General features: G+C 47.4%; 1 protein-coding gene across 1 annotated transcript in view; it reads left to right on the top strand.

The window, feature by feature from the left end:
* Positions 1-4,223, top strand: part of PKP1 (plakophilin 1) — a 49,566-nt gene extending 45,343 nt beyond the window's left edge. Inside the window, exons 13-14 of the mRNA XM_004028128.5 lie at positions 122-228; positions 1,434-4,223. Coding sequence (XP_004028177.1) covers positions 122-196 — 75 coding nt within the window. The 3' untranslated portion in view covers positions 197-228; positions 1,434-4,223. The remainder of the gene's footprint in view (positions 1-121; positions 229-1,433) is intronic.
* Positions 4,224-20,238: the final 16,015 nt, after the last annotated feature.

The raw sequence follows: 20,238 nt of genomic DNA, 5'->3' as shown, positions 1-20,238 counted from the left end.
TAGTGATAAGAGAGAGGCTGTGTGAGCCGAGGTTGCTCTGGGAGGGCAGTGGACAGTGTCTGACCCCACAGCAAGCCCCACACAGTTTTGTGTCATTTGGTTGCTGTTTCTCCCTTTGCAGCAAGGTTTCGATAGGAACATGCTGGGAACCTTAGCTGGGGCCAACAGCCTCAGGAACTTCACCTCCCGATTCTAAGAAGAGGCTGTCCAAGCAAGTTAGGCTTGCAGGTAAGAATCGCCCCACCCTCAGGGATGCCTCTGGGACCACTGCAACAGCCTCAGCCAGTCTCAGAGACTAGGGCTAGGCCTGTGCTCCCAGGGACACAGAAGCATCCTTTTGCCTGGCTCTGGACAACACAAGCAGTTGTGTAGACTGCTTGGCTGGGGGCGTAGGTTGTCCCACCCTCAGGACGTTAGGGGTGTATAATGTCCTGGGAGTTTCAGAGGGGTCAGAGGGTCTGGGCAGGACTGCTAGGTACAAATGTGTGGGTTGTACACTGAACAACACAGGTGGTGCCCTTCACATGGACTACAGTGAGTTCTACAATATGGATAACTGGAGTTCTAGAATATGTCATTCTGGGCTTGGCCATACACAGCTCACATTTTTATCCTTTTATAATTCACTTTCCAGTCTCTGCACATGCCCAGTGTGGACAAGTTTATTTCCAGCTGATGATTCTAGGCCCCCAAAACTCAGAACCAATCCTATGACGAAGGCTTGCAAACCTCAGTGTTCATTGGAATCATATGGGTTGCTTGCTAAAATGCACACACTTGGCCCAACCCCAGCTATTCTGACTCAATAGCCCTGGAGTGGGATCCAGGAAAGTCTATTTTTAAACAAGTGTCTAAAGTGTTTCTGATGCAGGTAAACTGAGAATCACAAGTAGAGATACTCCAGCCAGATGTCATCACCCCTAGAGAGGGGTCTCAGGGGCAGCCCAGCATGGAGCCATCTGCAAATAGCCTGGGATCAAGACAGGGTCTCCTGAGCTAAGGGAGACCTCTTAACCAGGCTGTCTGCCAGCACCCCCCACCCCAATCCCTGGTGGGGAGAGAGGACTGTAACTTTGGTCTGGATGAAGGTTAAATAAGACTTCAGATATCCTCTCCTGGTAAACAAGCTGCAACAACTTGAAGGCAGAAAAGGGGAAAGAGATTCGGTTTGGCAAATCCTTAACGAACAGCACCTTCTTTCTTAGTGAGGAACACGGTGGGCAGGGGACAGTGTGGCAGGGTGGCAGACAAAGCTGACAAGCTTCTGAATCCACAGGGCAATCTATAAATGTGTCTAGGGCAGCCTTGAATCCAGTCTCAGGCCAGGGCACACTTGAGGGCCGATGTGAGAAGAGGGTGGCAGTACAGGCTGGGCTTGTGGTGTGGAAACATCTCACTGTAAACACTAACTGGAGGACTTTCTCCTTTTCCAGGAAGATATGACCCAGCTGAGAAGCCCTCAGGCCTTGCTGGATGGGGTTTTCTGTCCATCCTGTGCAGTATTTGGGAAAGTTCACGAGAAACTGAGAAGAAACCTAAAAACTGTGGATAGTGGAAATATTTTTAGATTTTTTTTTCCTTGGGGAAACTGGCAGGCAATGGGGGTTAGGGAGGTTGGGGCGGGGGGGTGCTGTCTTGAGTTAAAGGGGCTTACATGTGATGTCAATATTTCTTCCTCTGAGAAATGGTATATATATGTGTATAATGTAAGTGTGTGCATGCATGTGTGCGTGCATGTGTGTGTCTGTGTGAGTGTCTTAAAGCATAACCACAAACTGCAAAAAGCTAGGTAAGCTATTTTGTTGCAGCTCATAAGGTGGTGAATAGGACTCTCCTGTGTTTCTTACTCATAGGCAAGGGCAACATGTGCTTTTTGGTGAGCTGCTCATAGATCCTGAAATGTGTGGTGCCAGGGCAAGGGGGCCATCACTGCAGTCAGGCCCTCAGAGGAGTCCTGCAGGCTTCCTACCAGCGGTCTCCAGGGGTGCAGGAGTAACTGGGGCTGGGCCAGCCTCCCCCCTTACAAGGCTGATTTCAAGCAAGGGAGGTCTGGTGTATCTCATGGGAGAATCTGGTGTGTCTGTAATGCCACCCCTCCAGCAGCACCACAAGGACTGAGGTTGGGCAGGTGTGGGGTTCCAGAGGACAGCAGGACACTCTCACATACTTTGCCAAATGAGGCCTGCTCAGAGGAGTAGGAGCTGAAAGATGGTGCCTTCCACCCTCTTGGGCTGTGTGCCCATCAGAGCAGGCTCAGCCTGCAAAGGCCCTGCATTCAGAGGTCTTGTAATCTACTTGTTGCAGGAGAAAGAAGGTAAAAAATGATTTTTTTAAGAAAAGCTATTTTATTGCAGCTCTTTCCCAAGAGCTGTTCTGGGAATGGCTGGTCTTCATATTCCCAGTGGAGAGGGGAACAGGTGGGGCTGGGCATATACTTATTCCGGCTTCTAGTGGGATGGAGTTGGGGTATAGAAATTAACCAGGAAGATGTTTCCACCAAGCCTGCTGTGAGTCAATTGAGGGAGTGTTTGGGGTCCCAGGAGACTTGGAGGGGGGTAGTTTGGGTAGACTAGGAAAGGAAAGTGCCATATCAGGGTACCGGCAAGCTCACATCTCAGCCAGGGGCCATGCCCCACTTCCCCTGACCCCAGCTGTCCTGTCTCCACTCTGTGAAACCTACAGGGGATGTGATAAACAGGGCTATTAGGGGTATCAGCCACATCGAGCCCCCAGACTCTGTGCACTTCAGACAAGCAGCAGCAGGAGGGCTCCCGAGGGCCTTATGAGAAAACCTGTGTGGACATCTCTTGGTGTACACTAAGACAGAGCAGAGCCCAGCGCTCCCAAGCCTTCCTCCTTCCAGCCTCTACCTCCATGCTAGCATTGCTGATGTTAGAGAGGAATTAACTTCCTGGTCTGTGCCCTTCTCTAGAAGAATATAAGATGCTCCTCCTCCTCACCCCTTCTCAGCCTCCTCCCAAGACTCTTCCTCTTCTGCACCACCCCCGAGTCCAAACCCACCTCTTGCCCCAGCAGTCAGGCTGGAAAACACTGATGTGGACTCAGTATGACAGCTGAGATGGGGGAAGCCAGACATGTGAGGACGCTGTCCTCCGAGAGATGTCCCCGGCTGTTAGCCAGCTGTGCTGTGGTGCTGTGGGTCTGTCATACCCTCCCTTGCTTCTGTTCACACTGAGAGGCCCACTCCTGGCTCACCTCTCCCTCTCAGGGACCCACGTGGGAGCCTGGATCCCTGGACTGTCCTGGGCATAGGTTTCAGGGGCCTCCTTTGTTGTCATCAGAACCCAGAGGAATTCTTCTCCTAAAAAATATGTATGGCATACCAATCTGTGCGGGGCAGTGTCCTAAGCACGTAGACTACATCAGGGAAGAACACAGACCACATCCCTGTCCTCATGCGGCTTATGTTTTCCTGGAGGAAAGCGGAGACACAAGTCCTTGGCTTTAGGGCTCCCCCGGGTGGGGGCTGTGCAGTCCGGTCAGGGCGGGAGGGGAAATGCACCGCTGCATGTGAACCTTACCAGCCCAGGAGGATGCCCCTTCCCCTTAGCACCACCCTGGCCTCCTGCATCCCCTCGCCTCATGTTCCTCCCACCTCCAAAGAATGAAGAGCCCCATGGGCCCAGCCCCTGCCCTGGGAACCAGGCAGCCTTCCAGACCTCAGGGGCTGAGGCAGACAGTTAGGGCAGGGCTGACTTTGGTGACATTGCCCATTCCCTCTCAGGCCAGCTCAGGTCACCCGGGCCTCTGACCCAGGCCTGTCACTTTGAGAGGGGCAAAACTGAGAGGGGCTTTTCTTAGAGAAAGAGAGCAAGGAGCTTGCCAGGCTTCATGTAGCCGACACATGTCTCAGGATTTTAAGTCATTGGCCACCAGCCACCTCTGCAGTGGGGACCACACTAGCCGCCCTGACTCCACACTCCTCCTGGGGACCCAAGAGGCAGTGTTGCTGTCTGCGTGTCCACCTTGCAATCTGGCTGAACTGGCTGGGAGGACCAAGACTGCGGCTGGGGTGGGCAGGGAAGGGAAGCCGGGGGCTGCTGTGAGGGATCTTGGAGCTTCCCTGTAGCCCACCTTCCCCTTGCTTCATGTTTGTAGAGGAACCTTGTGCCGGCCAGGCCCAGTTTCCTTGTGTGATACACTAATGTATTTGCTTTTTTTGGAAATAGAGAAAATCAATAAATTGCTAGTGTTTCTTTGAACTTTTTCGAGGAGTGGATTCTTTGGGGTGCTGTTGAGGGATGAAGGGGCTACTCATTTCCTTCCATGACCTCCTCTTACCCTGTACCAGGCAAGGACTGAGAATGCCACCCGGGGGCACAGGGACAGCGCTATCCATGGACACCTGCTCTACAGCAGCACATCGAGCCTCACCGCAGCTCCATGACACTAGGATTGCTGTCCTGATCTTTAAAATAAGTAAAGCGAGACTTAGGGAAGGAACAAATACCCCCAGGGTCACACAGCTTGTAAATGTCCCCAAGCCTGAACCCATCCAGGTGGGGCATCTGTAGGAAAGAGAAATTCAAAGAGGAAGGTCAAGGAGTTGGTGTTTATTTAGTTTTATTTATTTACTTTTTGAGACAAGGGTTTTGCTCTGTTGCCCAGACTGGAGTACAGGGATGAGATCATGGCTCAAAGAGGGCGCAACCTCCCAGGCTCAAGCAATCCTCCCAGCTAAGGCTCCCAACTATGGGTCTCACTATGTTGCCCAGGCTGGTCTCGAACTCCTGGACTCAAGTGATCCTTCTGCCTTCGCCTCTCAAAGCACTGGGATTACAGGCATGAGCCACTGTGCCCAGCTGGAGCTGATGTTTATTGAATGCCTATTCTACCTGGGTTCTGTATTGGTGCTGGAGGGTCACAAAAACAAAGGATGTGATGGGCCCCAGCCTCAGAAGTCTCATAAGGGACAAGACAAACATAAGGAAACTGAGGCATGTGTAGTAAATTCCAAGTAGTGCTATGAACATAACCACCGTGGGCCATCAGTGCCAGTCAGGGCCACCTGGGTGGGGAAGGTCAGGATGCTTGGGGAAGGGCTGAATGTGAGCTTTTCCCAATTTGAAAGAGTGGTGACTGGCAAGTCCTCTCTACTACAGCCCATGGCCCTGACCTCCTGGACCATCCCACAGTTTAGTAATGTCCAGAGAGGTCAGAGAGAAGGAGCTGTACCACAGACAAGAAGAAGATGGCCTATCTGTGGCCTGGACTGTTAAATACATGAGGCCTCAGACATCCAAAAAATGTTTTGAGACCTGAAAAATATGTATTGACTCCAAAATGTGAGATCAAGTTACAAATTTACAATCAACAAATGTTTAGATTGCTAAGCTTTCATTGGAATATAGCATGCATGCAGAAACATGTACAACTGAAAATGCATGCAGCCCAATGAAGCTTCACAAATGAATAGCACCCAGACTGAGAAACAGAACATTACCAGCACCCAAAACCCTGCTCAGACCCCTTCAGGTCACTGTCCTCCTCCCCAGGGGTAACCACTGTCCTGACTTCTAACACCGTAGATTAATACTGCCTATTTTTGAACTTTATATAAAGGAAGTCAACAGTAAGTCCATTTTTATGTTTGGCTATTTTATCTCAACAATATGTTTGCAAGATTCATTCATTCCTATTCATGTTCCTACCACTGCCATATAATAATCTATGTGTAATTATGCTACAATGCAAAATGCAATATTACATCATCGCCATTGTTACATCTATTATTTATAAACAACTGGAAACAATTTGCGGATTAGTTGTCTCACTTCCTAAAAATTCCCACATGTGATATAATTACTGGGAAATTACAACTAACAGTAAAGAAGTTCGATTTTATGTGGGACGTGGGTGCACTTAATGTGTAGGAGTTCCAAAAAACTACAGAAGTACTAATGCAGCTGTCCCTGGCCAAGTGGGTGGCAGGCCCTCTGGCCCCTTCAGAGGACTGTCCAGTGAGAGCAAAAGGGTCCAGGAACAGATGGGCAAGACCAAACTGGGAGGCACCAGGAGTAGCTGGCAGCCTAAGCTGTGGCAAGGAAAAGGTCTCATGGTGCTGGAGGCTGAGTCTCCCAGACTCCATGTCAGGCTGCCTCCAGGTCTCTCTACCCTGAGCCCTAAAGCCATTTCCTCCTGTTGCCTTTGGAAGTATTCTGGCCTGGAACCCGATTCTCTCCACAAGAGATAAAGCATTCATTGTGCATCATTTTTGGAATGCAGTGCGTTCTGTTGTCCAACACAGTTGGAGAAAAGAGTGAACAGAAGTCGTTAATAATAACAATAGTCTTTTTTACTTGAGGGGCCACACATTAACTCCTTTTGCTTTCAAAGCCTTGGGGTGTTGGTTTGCTGTTTTGATCTTTACTTCATTTTAGTGAGACAGGCAGAGCCCAGAGTATTACATTTCAATTTATAGATGAGGAAACTTAGACCCAAAGAGAGAAAGTGACTTGCGCAGAGTCACGTGGCAAGTTTGTGGCGGAACCAAGCCTGAGACTCAAGCCTCCTGTGTCCCAGCCCAAGTCTGCTCTGGTCAACTCGCATGAGGCTGCCCAGCTGTCAAAGTGTTAAAACATGTTCAGAGAGGCCTGACACAAAGGCGATACTGTGCATAACCAAATCTTTAATGAATCAGAAGCTCACAGCACCTTGAGCCATCATAAGATTACACATTTTATGAGCTGTGGTTGCTGTGCAGACATGCCAATAAACGAAGAGTTCTGATAGATGGAATATCAGATGCCAGAAACTACAGTGTGGATCATCTAGTCTGGGGCTGGTGGTTTGGTTGATTAGAATATGGAGGTAATGAGGCCAGGGCCACAGAGTGAAAAATACCTTAAGGACTCCTGCTGGTATCCTCCACCCTAACCCGTCATCCTGCAGACCTCAGCAGAGTGTGAATGTCACCAAGTGACATGCCAGTCTCTCTGGGAAGCATGTCAAAGCTGACAAGCCCCACTGATGGTGGATCAGCAGAGATATCCCATATACAGAAAGGATTTCAGTCTTCTGGCATTCCTAAACCCTCTAGTTGGCCCATTAAGAAGTTTTATGGCTGCTGAATTAATTTTTAAAATTTCTAAAAAGCATTTCAGCATTTACCAAGCGGTTCTAAATCTCTGGGGTATAAATGTCACCCTCTGCACACAAGACCATTAAAATCCTGCTTTCTACACCTCTCTCAGAAAGGAAATGTCAACCAGGTCTCCAGGGCCAGTGGGGCCCATGCTGTGCCCATGCATGTTGTTCTGGATCCCTTTAGGCTCACCTGGCTGCATTCTGGGGCCCAGAGTTTTCCTGGAGGATAGCAGGGCTGTGGGGGACAACATACAAGAACGACCACCTATTCTGTGACCCCCGTGGGGGTGGGCACTGACGTGCATGAATGACCTTCTATCTCTATCCAGATGCTGCAAAGTAGGTGGGATCATTCCCATTTCACAGGTAGGGAAACTATGGTTCAGAGGTGGAGCAACTTTTTCAAGGTCATACAAATAGTAGGTGATGGATTCGGATTTTGAAACAGGTCTGAGGCCAAGGTTGGTGCTCCTCTCCCTTCTCTATAGCTGCCATCTAGACAGCAGTTGCCAACAATTAGGTTGGCTCCAAAACTGCCCTCTAATGACTCCAACCTGAGACCATGGTGCCCCTCTGAGCCTTCTGTAACCAGTGTTCGAAAACAGAACAAGCACCTGTACCCCAGACATATACTCCTCATCTTTTCTTTTTAATTCAAGAAACGTCTGGGAAAAAAATTCTTGTCCTTTTCCAAAAGTTGAGAGGTCAAGGCAAAAATACCCTACACTCACCTCCTCCTCTGAACTGAGAAAGCCCTTTTCCAGACAGCCCATCTACCATCCACTCTTGAATCTGAAAGGAGTCACTTCTTACCCAATCTCTCTATTTCTTTTTCTCTTGCCAGCTCAGAGCTGGTCCTGCCTGGTCCCCTTGTCTGTCTGGTTTTGAGTACTCCTGGGGGCAGAGTCTTTATTCTTGGCCCCAACCAACCAGATCTCCTTGATGGCTGGACCACTGGCGGACTGCAGAGTGTGGGGCTGTAGCCACAGGTGCTGTGGGCTGGGAGACAGGCTGGCGGGGAACAGGCTGGCTTGGTGGCATGCTGGACCCACCATCCAGCATCTGGGATCTGCTGTCTGGAGCTGGCCTGCGTCAGGGTCACAGACTGTCGGAGTGGAATGGCCAGGGAACACCCCTCAGCAGGCGATATCCACCCATTTTCCAACCACAGAATCCTTCGGGTAAGCTACACTGGCATGGGGAGACAGAGGCAGCCCGGGTGGAAGAGACTTGGGGCAAGAGCTCCACCTGCTCACTCCCTTTCTGCCCAGGAGTGGGATCCTCAGAACCCCAGGCTCCAAGGAGCTGTGGAGAAATCGCTGGTCTAGCCCGACTCCCTCACTTTGCAGGTGAGGAACTGAGGCCCGGAGAAGGAAAGTAACTTGCAGGGGTCACAAAGCAGCACTAGGAGCAAGGCCAGGCCCCTTCTCCTACACCACCCTCTGCTCTTTCTTGCAAGTCCCCCTCCTCTCCCCACTGGACTAACTGCACCTCTGGATGCTCCATAGGCCCTGCCGGAGCCCTGATGTAACACCCGGCACCCGGGTGGTTGGTACAGCCACTTTCTGCCCTGGACTGTGAACTCCCTGAGGGCAGGGACCCAAGCAGTCTCTGGCACAGGGAAGGAACTGGATATTTATTCTTTTAGGTGAACAAGGAAGGAAGGGAGGGAAAAGGGAACTGGCAAATAAAAGAAGAAAAACATTTTCTTGTCTGGTATACAACCAACCAAAGAGAATGAGTAGGAACAGCCAGTGACGTGAAAGGCCAATCAGGAGAGTGTGGCATCTGGAAGACAAGGGAAGAAAGTGTGCCTAGATGGAGAGAGGGCCCAGCTGTGTGGGATGGTGCTGATGAGCACACAGGATGAAGAAACATGGGACTCTCTAAACACAGGGGGAGTTCACACACACACACACATACACACACACACACTGATAGAGCCCTACACTTACACACACACACACAACCACAAGGCTGCTGGAGGGATCTGACAGCACCGGGCACTGTGGGCACAGAGCAGAGGATTGGTAAGGACCAGCGTCCCTATATGATGAGTAGGGCTCTTCCTGAAGCCCTAGCTTTGGTGACCAGGACTCCGCAGGGGAGAGATTGAGGCCAAGTATTCCCACCTCCTAAAAAGAGTCTAGATTAATTAGGGCCACATATCTTTGATTAAAGATCCAAGGGCTTTTGAACAATGATACTAGGCCAGGCATAGTGGTTTATGTCTAATCCCAGCACTTTGAGAGGCTGAGGTGGGTGGATCACCTGAGGCAGGGAGTTCGAGACCAGACTGACCAACATGGAGAAACCTCGTCTCTACTAAAAATACAAAATTAGCCGGGCGTGGAGGGGCATGCCTGTAATCCCAGCTACTCGAGAGGCTGAGGCAAGATAATCGCTTGAACCCGGAAGGCAGAGATTGCAGTGAGCTGAGATTGCACCCTTGCACTCCAGCCTGGGCAACAAGAGCGAAACTCTTGTCTCAAAAAGAAAAAAAAGACCCAAGGGCTTTTGAATGATGAGACTAGGCCAGGCATGGTGGTTCACATCTAATCCTAGCATTTTGGGAGGCCAAGGCGGGAGGTTGCTTGAGCCCAGGAGTTCAAGACCAGCCTGGGCAACATAATGAGATCCCATCTCCAAATAAAAAAACAAAACAAAACAAAACACCATGAGACTGGATGAGATGACCAACGTCATGGGGATAGATAGAAAAGAGAAGAGCTTCAAAGGCGGCGGACAACCAACCAAAGAGAATGAGGAGGAACAGCCAGTGATGTGAAAGGCCAATCAGGAGAGTGTGGCATCTGGAAGCCAAGGGAAGAAAGTGTGCCTAGATGGAGGGAGGGCCCAGCTGTGTGGGATGGTGCTGATGAGCACACAGGATGAAGGCGGAGCTGACAATTGGATTCACGATTCTTTTATTTCCTCCTCTTTCCTTTCTGCTCTTTTAGGTAAAATTTAGATACAGTGAAATGCACAAATCTTAAGTGTACCATTCCATAGATTTTGACAAATGCAGACATCTCTGCAACCTAAAGTTCTATCAAAATATAGAACATGTCATCACCTCAGAAAGTCCCCTCATGTATTTTCCCAGTCAACAATCCCCCTTCCCGCTAAGAGGCCACCACTGTTCTGCTTTTTTCATGACAGATTAATTTTGCCAGATTTAAAAGAAAATGTAATATTTGGGAGACCGAGGCGGGTGGATCACGAGGTCAGGAGATTGAGACCACCCTGGCCAACATGGCGAAACCCCGTCTCTACTTAAATACAAAAAATTAGCCGGGCATGGTGGTGTGTGCCTGTAGTCCCAGCTACTCAGGACGGTGAGGCAGGGGAATCGCTTGAACCCAGGAGGCGGAGGTTGCAGTGAGTCAAGATCGCGCCACTGCACTCCAGCCTGACAACAGAATGAGACTCCGTCTCAAAACAACAACAACAAAAAGTAATGTCTGGGTTGGGCACAGTGGCTCACGCCTGTAATCCCAGCACTTTGGGAGGCCAAGGCAGGTGGATCACCTGAGGTCAGGAGTTCGAGACCAGCCTGGCCAACATGGTGAAACCCTGTCTCTACCAAAAATACAAAAAAAAAAAAAAAAAAAAAAAAAAAAATTAGCCAGGCGTGGTGGTACACGCCTGTAGTCCCAGCTGCTGAGGAGGCTGAGGCAGGAGAATCACTTGAACCTGGGAGGCGGAGGTTGCAGCGAGCCGAGATTACCCCACTGCACTCCACTGACCCAGCCGGGGCAACAAGAGCAAAACTCTGTCTCAAAAAAAAAAAAAAAAAAAAAAAAGTAATGTCTGCAGGATCTATAGTGTATGCCCTGTTTTATTTCCGATGTTGGTAATTTGTGTTCTCTCTCTCTCTCTCTCTCACACAAACACTTTTTCTTGAATAGCATAGCTAGGAGTTTATTTTTTCAGAAAACCAACTTTTGGCTTTGTTAATTTTCTCTATTTTTTTTTTCATTTCATCAGTTTCTGCTCTTTATGATTTTCTTTCTTCTACTTACTTTGGGCTTATTTCGCTTTTATTTTTCTAGATTCTTAAAGTAGAAACTTAGGTCATCGATTTTAACCTTTCAGGTATTTAAAGTTCCCTCTCAACACTGCTTCAGCAGCATCTCATACATTTTGACATGTACTTTCATTATCATTTCAGGAAGAATATTTTCCAAATTCCCTTGTGATTTTTTTGACTCATGGATTATTTAGAAGAGTGTTATTTAATTTCAAATATTTGGGAGTTTCTAGACACTTTTTATTTATCTCTAATTTAATTCCATTATACTCAAAGAACATTTTCTGTATAATTTCAGTCCTTTTAAACTTATTGAAACTTGTTTCAGAGTCAAACATATTTTCTTAGTGAATGAACCATATGCACTCAAAAATCATGTGTATTCTACAGTTGTTAAGTATGCACATATATTTGTTTGCTTTGTCTTCCCAGTGAATGTCCTCATAAAATGTCCCTCTGTTTCTGTTGATACTCTTTGTTTTGAAATCTGTTGTATCTGGTATTAATCTGTTCTCCAGTCTTCTGGTTACTGTTTGTATCCTATATCTTTTGCCTTTTTTTTTTTTACTTTCAATGTATCTGTATCTTTATATTAAGCATGCATCTCTTTTAGATAGCAAATAGTTGAGACTTATTCTTATTTTTCCCTATTCTGATGATCAATGCATTTTAAACAAAGTGTTTAATCAATTTAGAGTTGGAATAATTATTGGTACGGTTAAATTTGTCTACCATTTTACTATTTGTTATCTGATTAGTCAACTCTCTTATTGGTCCTCTGTTTTTTGGGGTTTTTTTTTCTTCTTTCTTTGGGGTTATTTTTAGAATTTCATTTTAATTCATCGATAGGCTTTTTGCATCTTTATATTTTTGGGGTTTTTTGTGATTGATCTAGAGATTATAATATATCTTTACATTTTTAATCTGCTTACAACTGATATTGTACAACTTTAAATAAAATGTAAGAATTTGGAGCCACGTACATCTATTTACCAGCCCTCTTCCTTTATGTTGGAGCTGTCATTTGTGTTATATTTACATATATTGTAAATGCCACAATAAAATGTTATCATTTTTGCCTTAAAATGTCATATCCATTTGAAAGAAATTAACAGAAAAGTAGTTTTTAGTACTTACCATTTGCAGTGCTTCTCATTTCTTCTTAAAGACTCAAATTTCCATTTGGCATTATTTCCTTTCAGTCTAAAACACTTTCTTCATCATTTCTTGTTGTGCAGGTCTAATGGTGATGAATTCTCTCAGTTTACATTTATCTTTAAATGACTTCATATTTCAAGGCCAGTTTCTCCACACACAGAATTCTGATTGATGGTGTCTTTTTTTCTGTCATTACTTTAAAGATGCTCTTCCACTGCCTTCTGGTCTCCACTATTCCTGATAAGAATTTAGTAGTCATTTGTATTGTTGGTTCCCTGTCTGTGTGGTATCATTTTTTTTTCTGCCTGCTTTCAAGAGGTTCTTTACATCTTTGATTTATAACAGTATGACTATAATGTGCCCAGGTGTGGTTTTCTTTAGACACAGCTTGCTTAGGGTTTGCTGAGCTTTTTAGATTTATACATTATGTCTTTTATCATGTTGGGGAAATTTGGGCCACTGTGTCTTCAATTATTTTTATGTCTCATTTTTTTTTCTTCTCTCATTCTGAGACACCAATTACATGTATGTTAGACCTTTTGATATTGTCCCACTGATCACTGAGTGCCTGTTTATTTTTGTTCTCTGTTCTTCAGATTAGTACATGTCTATTGATCTGTGTTCAGGTTCCCTGACTCTTTCTCCTATCATTGTAAATGTGCTGTTGAGCCTATCCAGTGAATTTTTTTTATTTTACTTATCATATTTTTCAGTTTTATAATTTCTATTAGGTTTTATTTAGTATCTCAATTTCTTTGATAACAGTTCTTATTTATTTATTACAAGCATATTTTTCTTTATATCTTTGAGCAAAAGTATAATTTCTGCTTTAAAATACTTGTCAGTTAATTCCAGTATCAAAACCATTTTATGATCAGTCCTCATGTATTGTCTTTTCTCTCAATTATGAGTCAGGTTTTCTTGTTTCTTACTATGTTAGTAATTTTGGATTGCATCCTGGACTTCATGAATGATACATTGTATTACTTCTGGATTCTGTTCTTCACCCCTCTGAAGAGTGTTGATGTTTTGTTTTAGGAGGCAATTAACTGGCTGAACTCAAACTTCAAACCCCGTTTCCTTTAGGGTGAGCGTCAGCTGAAATCGCTGTTCAGTTCTGTTGGTTCAGTTGGGCTTCTTGGATTCTCCCCTATGTTTGCATAGTTAAAGAGTCAGTCAGAGATTTAGGCTAAGTTTATATTCAGAATTTAGGGCACTCTCTCTGTGACTCTCTCCTTTCCAATATGTCCCTCCTCCATTTTCCAGCTGCCCTAAACTCTCTCCTCTGGTTATCTAAGCCAAAAAGACTAGAAGCTTCTACTTGGGCTTTAAGACAGTCTGCGTGAAGCTAATTGCAGTCTGCCCTTTGATGAAAAGCTACAAAATGGAAAACTTACACAATGAAATTTTACTTATCTGAGTGCCAGCTTCCCTTAGTTTCTTCTTGCTTTTGGTGACTCTCCAGTATTTGCAGGTAGTTGCTACTTTTTGTATTTTGCCCAGAGTTTATAGCTGTTGTCTTTAGGAAAGATGACTATGATTTGCTAGAACCTTCTGATCATCAAATTTAGTGACATGGAAGTCATTGGTGCCTTGACCAGAGCAATTTTGGTTGAGTGGTAGGGGCAGAAACTTGACTGGAGTGGGTTCAAGAGAAAGAGGAAGAAAAGGAATTTTAGAGAGTGAGGACTGACAGCTTTCTGAAAAGGTATTTGTAAAGTAGAAGAGATAAATGAGGTGCTTTTAGGGAGTGAATGTGGCATAAACATAGATTTTTTTGTAAAATAAAATCATGTTTTATATACTGATGGGAATAATATGGCAGGGAAGGAGAAATCGATGATCCGAGAGAGAGGAAAAAATTGCTGCTGTGATGTAGGTGAACAGGCATAGGACCTGATCCATAAGTGGAAGGGTTGGCCCTGGCTGGGCTGTGGACAGCTCAACTATGGTTCCCGAGGCAGGTGGAGATAGATGTGGTGGTGGGAGATTATTGGAGTTCTCTTTGTGATATGTCCACGTTCTCAGTGAGATCTGAGAGTGAGGATAGAGGAGGACATGTTAGACGGTGGAAGAGGGTAGAAGGCATGAAATAGTTGAGAAGTGTAGGAAAACTAAAGAACTAGTGAAATATAGTAGGAATGCTGGGCAGCACTGAGAACCCACTTAAGGTTGGTGGTAATGAATTTAAAGGAAGACTGGTCAGCACAGTCATGTGCTTACTCTACCCACATGTTGCTACCACACAGTAAAGAGGACTTAACCAGGGGGTTTTGCAGGCAGGTCAGTGAGGCAAGAGAGGAGGAAGGGAGTTAAGGATGTGGGCAAGGGAATGGCTATAGACGAGCCATAAACTTTAACCTGGGTAAGGAAGGAGAAAACACGAGGGGGTTGGTTGAGAGATCATTAAAATTAACCTGATAGTATGAACGGATTGCAGGGTCCAAAGAGTGATTAGGGCCTGAGTACTTGAGGCAGTGAGGTGTCATTTGGAAAGTAGTGGTCAAAGAGTGCGTTGCTTGGAATTGAGAATATGAAGGAATTGTCATTATTGGTCACAACAAGGTTGACCAACCATGAAAGTAAACGGCTAAAGTGGGATAGAGGACAAAAATCTCTGGAGAAGAGATCAAGAAACCAAGAGGCCAGGATATCGGAAGGATTGTACTCAAAGTTTTTGAAATCATCAAGAATTATAATAGAACTAACATTGAGAAAGTGATGGTAGATTGGAGCGAAAATCTTCAGGGAAGTGACAGGAGTGCCCCAGGGGTCTATCAGTGACTGCAACAGAAGGGACAGCGGTGGGATAGTGTGATGACATGAGACACTTGTTTAACTAAACTGAAGTACGGCTCCACGGCAGCGCCAGGCATTCCTCTATCCCACACTCCACCTATGATAGTTGCCAGTCAATACACAAACCATTTGGGGATGAAGATGAGCTCCTCTCCAAATACTCAGAGATAACTCAGAACAAACCCTTGTTTGAGATTAGATAGAGAAGGGCTCCATACTTCATATCTGGTGGTCTGGTAGGTCTGAGCCCTGTGGACCAAAGATCCTGGCTGGTGGTTACCCAAACTCCTAGCAATGCTGACTAGGGGGATGGGTGAGGCTTGTGCAGGGGGTACTGACAACTTGTCATATCATCAACCTACCAGCTTATCTTGAGAGGAGAGTTGCAGAGGTTGGTAGAGAGGTTGAGATGGAGTGAGAGATTCAGGTGTGAAAGAGGGAGGCAGAGGAGAGGGTCTGGCTCTTCACTAGAGAGCCAGGACACTGTGTGTGCCCCTGCTGCTCATTCAGGGGAAGCTGAGTCTCCAAGAGGGGAGCACTCACACAGCAACCCTCCGGCCCCTCATGGCTGCCCCTCAGAGCTTCTACCCAGCTTCCCCACACCTCCCTGGGCCTTCCCTTCTCCGCTCAGGGCTCCACAAAGTTCTGAACCAGCCTGAGCCACATGTGTTTTGGTTCATTTGTTTTTGAAAAACAAAAGACAACGGTTAATTAAATCACCACCCACCCAGTCACCTCAGCAAGTAACTCTGGCCTCATCTTTCATTCTTCCTTTCCCATTGAGGCACCAAGTCCTGACAACTCTAAAATATTACCTCATCTCCACACCCACTACCACTGTCTACCCTGGGCCTCCGTGAGGCCTGGCGCCTTCCACGGCAATAGGCTGGGCCTCCTGGCTGGGCCCTCTGCCTCTTGTTTCCCGCCCCTTTGCCCCCAGAATGCCTCCACTAGAGTCATCTTTCTAAATAATGCTGACTGTATCCTTCCCCTGCTTAAATGCATCACCAGCTCCCACTTTTCTATAGCCAGAATTCTTAGACTATCACCCAAGGCTCTCCCAGGCCGGCCCCAGCCCACCCCTCCTGCCTCCTGCTGCTTCCCATTCACTCCCTCTACTCCACCCATGACTGGCATCTCCCCAAACACGATGTGCCAGGTTAATCCCACTGTCTTTGTGTTGCTTCTTCTGCCTGGTGTGCCCTTCCCCTGCCTCTGCCTGTCAAAATTCTATTCATCCTTTGAGGCCCAACTGGCATGTCATCCCCTCTGTGAGGCCTGCGTGCACCTGTGTGGAGGCACGAGTCGTGCCCTGGCTTGTGTGTGTGTCTATTTTCCCCTCTGTGATAGTGACTTGCTCCATTTTTTGCCCTTTCTTCATACCTGGTACAGTGTCCAGCACAGAGCACAAACCCAACATGCGCTGAATAGAACAGGAGTCTGGGTATAGATGCATAGAATTGCATGTTGAAATGACCTTAAAAGTCTCCCAGACCTCCCTCCTGCAGCTGACCCTTGAAGACCCATAAACCTTCTTCCACATTGGCCAATCAGCACCCTCCAAGCACCTCCAGGGGAAGAGAACTCAAAGCTGTGCTGGCCATTAGTCAAGTATCTGGTATTGCTCTGGCTTCTGGGTTCCTACAACTTCCACTCACTGGTCTTGTCTTTACTCACTGGGGCCATGGAGAATCGGTCCAGCCTGTCTTCCCCATGACAATCCTTCCAGTATCTGAACACAGCCCTCTGGTGTCTCTGAGCTTTCTCATATCCAAGCTAAGCCTCCTGAGCTGCTTCAACCATTCCTCAAGGACATGATTTAGTGTCCCTCTTGGTCACCCTTCTCTGAACATGTCTCAGATTGTCACTGTCCCTCTTAAGAACTGGAGTTCTGAATAGGTAAAGGGACATCAGTTGTGGTCTGAGTTGCACCGAGTACAGCAGGGCTGGACTCTCTCAGATTTTGGATATCCCAAATCTGTCATCTAGGCCTGGAAATTGCCAGGTTGTGGGATATCCAAACTCCAATTCCTTGGAAACTCAGGCAAAGGTCTCTTTTGACTGCATGGCACCCCAGATCATCCAGTACCTTCAGCCCATGGTGGATCCTACTCTGCCACCTCCTCAAGGAGGAGCAAGGAAATTGGACATGGCGTATGTTAGTATTGGGAAATGGGATTCTCCAGAGCCGATAGATCAGCTTCGGGATAAATTTATTCTCAGGTAAGTCTGAATGTGACAGTTCCAGCTGGGGAAGCAGCCCAGATGCCACAAAAAGTGATGCCTCAATGCAACTATCAGGAGATCCCAGATCTGCCGCAGAGTCAATGTGTGGCCTTGGAAAAACCTCCTCACCAGCTTCCTTCCTGCTGAAATGAGGGGATATCTGGGGTCCCTGCCAGCCCAAATCAGACATTCATGTGAGTTTTGTGGAACGGAAATCCCTGCCTTCACTCTGTGATTCTCAGAGCATTGGCGCTCTCAAGGTCTCCTTCTCCCATGCCCATCAGCTTCCCTAGGTTCTCAACAAGCCCCACACACTGCCCCCAGCCTGCCCCAGCTCCCTGGCTAGGACTGAGAAGCCTCCAGTTTGGCATTCCTGCACAGATTCCCACACCCTCCCCCCACCCAGCCTCAACCTCCCTGTACCAGTGGCAGGGAGCTAGAGAAGCCATGAGTCAGGCTGTCAGAACTGGCCCTGCCGGTTCCACCTTCTGTCTAACCACAGTGTCAGCAAAAGGCGAGTCGAGATTTGGCTAGAAAACTCTGCTGCCACCATTCTCCAGGTGGGCAAGGCAAACAGAACTTCCCTGCATAAACTGAGCCCAAGCACTGGATTCGTAGAAGTCCTTTCCAACTTCCCTCAGCTGGGGAGGACACCTTTTACAATGACCATCAGGCCCATGGGAACTGGCAGGAACTTCCCCCTGCTGGCAGGAACTTCAACTACAGGACTAGATTGGCAGATTTGAGAGAACAAATAGCATTTGAGACTCAAAATAAAAGTCAAGCCATCCAGTATACAGGAGAAATCAAGGTTGGTAAGAACAGCCTCCCCATAGACCCTGGTGAGTTGACGATGCCTGTACCAGCCCTGCCCCGCCCAGAAAGGATTTGGAAGAGAAGCCCCAGCAGATCCTCTCCAACACCACAAGACTCAGCTTCTCACTTAGAAAATGAGCTCAAGGGGTCCTGCAGCATCCAAAGAGCCTTGCATAAAATCTTAGTAGTTGCTATGTGTGTCTGTGTGTGTGTGTGTCTGTGTGTGCGTGTGTGTGTCTGTGTGTGCGTGTGTGTGTCTGTGTGTGCGTGTGTGTGTCTGTGTGTGTGTGTTAGGGAATTAGATTAGCATTTCCCAAAATGAGTTCCAGAGGATGTTCACAATGCTAAGTGACAAAGGAGGTCTAAGTTTTGGAAACTCTGGGCTAAATGAGTGAATCAGTTTTTTTTACTCGTGATTCTCAGCAGTTTTAACGTGCTCATGTGTATCATAGCAGAGAAAGAAAGAGAAAAAGACAAAGGTGGCATGAAACCCCTCCCAACTTACTTCAGTGCAGAAAACTTTAACAGAACACCAGTTTCAGAGAGCCAGTTTGGGCAGCCACACTGAGATTGTTTAAGCTTACTTCCAAAGGGAAATTCTGGAATCCCAGGCAAAGGCTCTCCTGGAACAAGTCAAATGGCAAAGCAGATGGGCATGGACTGGGAGATTGTGTCCGCGGACCAAGTGCAACTGATGAGCCCTGCAGGGGGAATTCCAGCATACTCAGCCTCGAAATCTGGACAGGCTGGTGGACAGGCTGCCGTGAAAGTAGGAGTCAAGATATAAGACAGGAGCAGGGCTCACTGCATTCTTTGAAATGCTCTCTCCTGTCTCCCTCCTGTCACCATCTGAGACAGGCTCCCAGAATCTCTGTCTTTTCAAGGAATGAAGGACCTTTGGGACTGCAGGGTGACCTAGTTCAATACTTCTCAAACTGGAATGTGCACGTGGATCCCTGGGGATCTTATTAAAATGCAAATTCTGAGATTCTGCATTTCTACAAGATCCCAGATGGTACCATTGATGCCGGTCTGCGGGCCACACTTTGAGCAGCAAGGTCCTGGCCAATCCAGGAAGACTTCCTGGAAGGGCAGACCTATAAAAGAAGGGCAACTTGGAGGGAAAAAACACACGGAAGCAGAGCTGAGGCTGCAGAATAATGTGGAAATGGGGAGAGAGTGTGGAAGTGAGGATTGTTTAGAGAGATAGGGAGAACAAGGAGGCCAGGGTAGTCTGGGGGCACGGATTTTACAGTTAGGAATGGGGTGGGAGACACAGACGGGGGGCTGGGAGGTGGATGCTGGGAGGTGGGCAGGGCTCTCTCTGGTCCACACCAGCAGGGCGACAATAATTCAGGTGCAGAGCTCCCAAACCACACCCAGGGGGAGCTCTAATCCCTCAAGAGAGAGAGCAATGAAGACTTGGGACTCCTTGTCCATCCACTCCTTGGAATAGACCTCTGCTGTCCTGGTGGGAGGTGGGCGGGAGGTGGGGGTGTCATCAGCACTGGCGACTCATCTTCCATCACTGTCTGGCTGCACACGGCAGGGCAAGGCCGGCTGGGCTGACTCCTTCTGAGGAAGGAGAAGGTGGGAAGGAGGAAGCCACACAAGGCTCACCCTAGGCCTGGGGCATGGGAGGAAAGGGAAACCTAAGTTGGGGGAAACTAAGGGCAGGCAGGAAGGAGGGGATGGGCATCACAATTAAGGGAAAAGGACAGGGAGCCGGGGACCCTTCCTATCTCCACAATATGCCAAAGATGACAGCAAACGCTTATCTGCTTGTTCCATGTGCCAGGCACTGTTCCAAGCACTTATATTTATAGGAGCTTTCTTTTTTCTTTTTTGAGATGGAGTTTCACTGTTGTGGCCCAGGTTGGAGGGCAATGGTGTGATCTCGGCTCACTGCAACCTCTGCCTCCCAGGTTCAAGCAATTCTCGTGCCTCGGCCTCCTAAGTAGCTGGGATTACAGGTGCCCACTACCACACCTGGCTAATTTTTGTATTTTAAGTAGAGATGGGGTTTTACCATGTTGGTCTCGCTGGTCTTGAACTCCTGACCTCTGGTGATCTGCCTGCCTCGGCCTCCCAAAGTGCTG

This window comes from Gorilla gorilla, chromosome 1 (genome assembly GCF_029281585.2).
Source record: "Gorilla gorilla gorilla isolate KB3781 chromosome 1, NHGRI_mGorGor1-v2.1_pri, whole genome shotgun sequence".
NCBI classification, from domain to species: Eukaryota; Metazoa; Chordata; class Mammalia; order Primates; family Hominidae; genus Gorilla; species Gorilla gorilla.
This window is presented reverse-complemented; position numbering and strand designations above follow the sequence as displayed.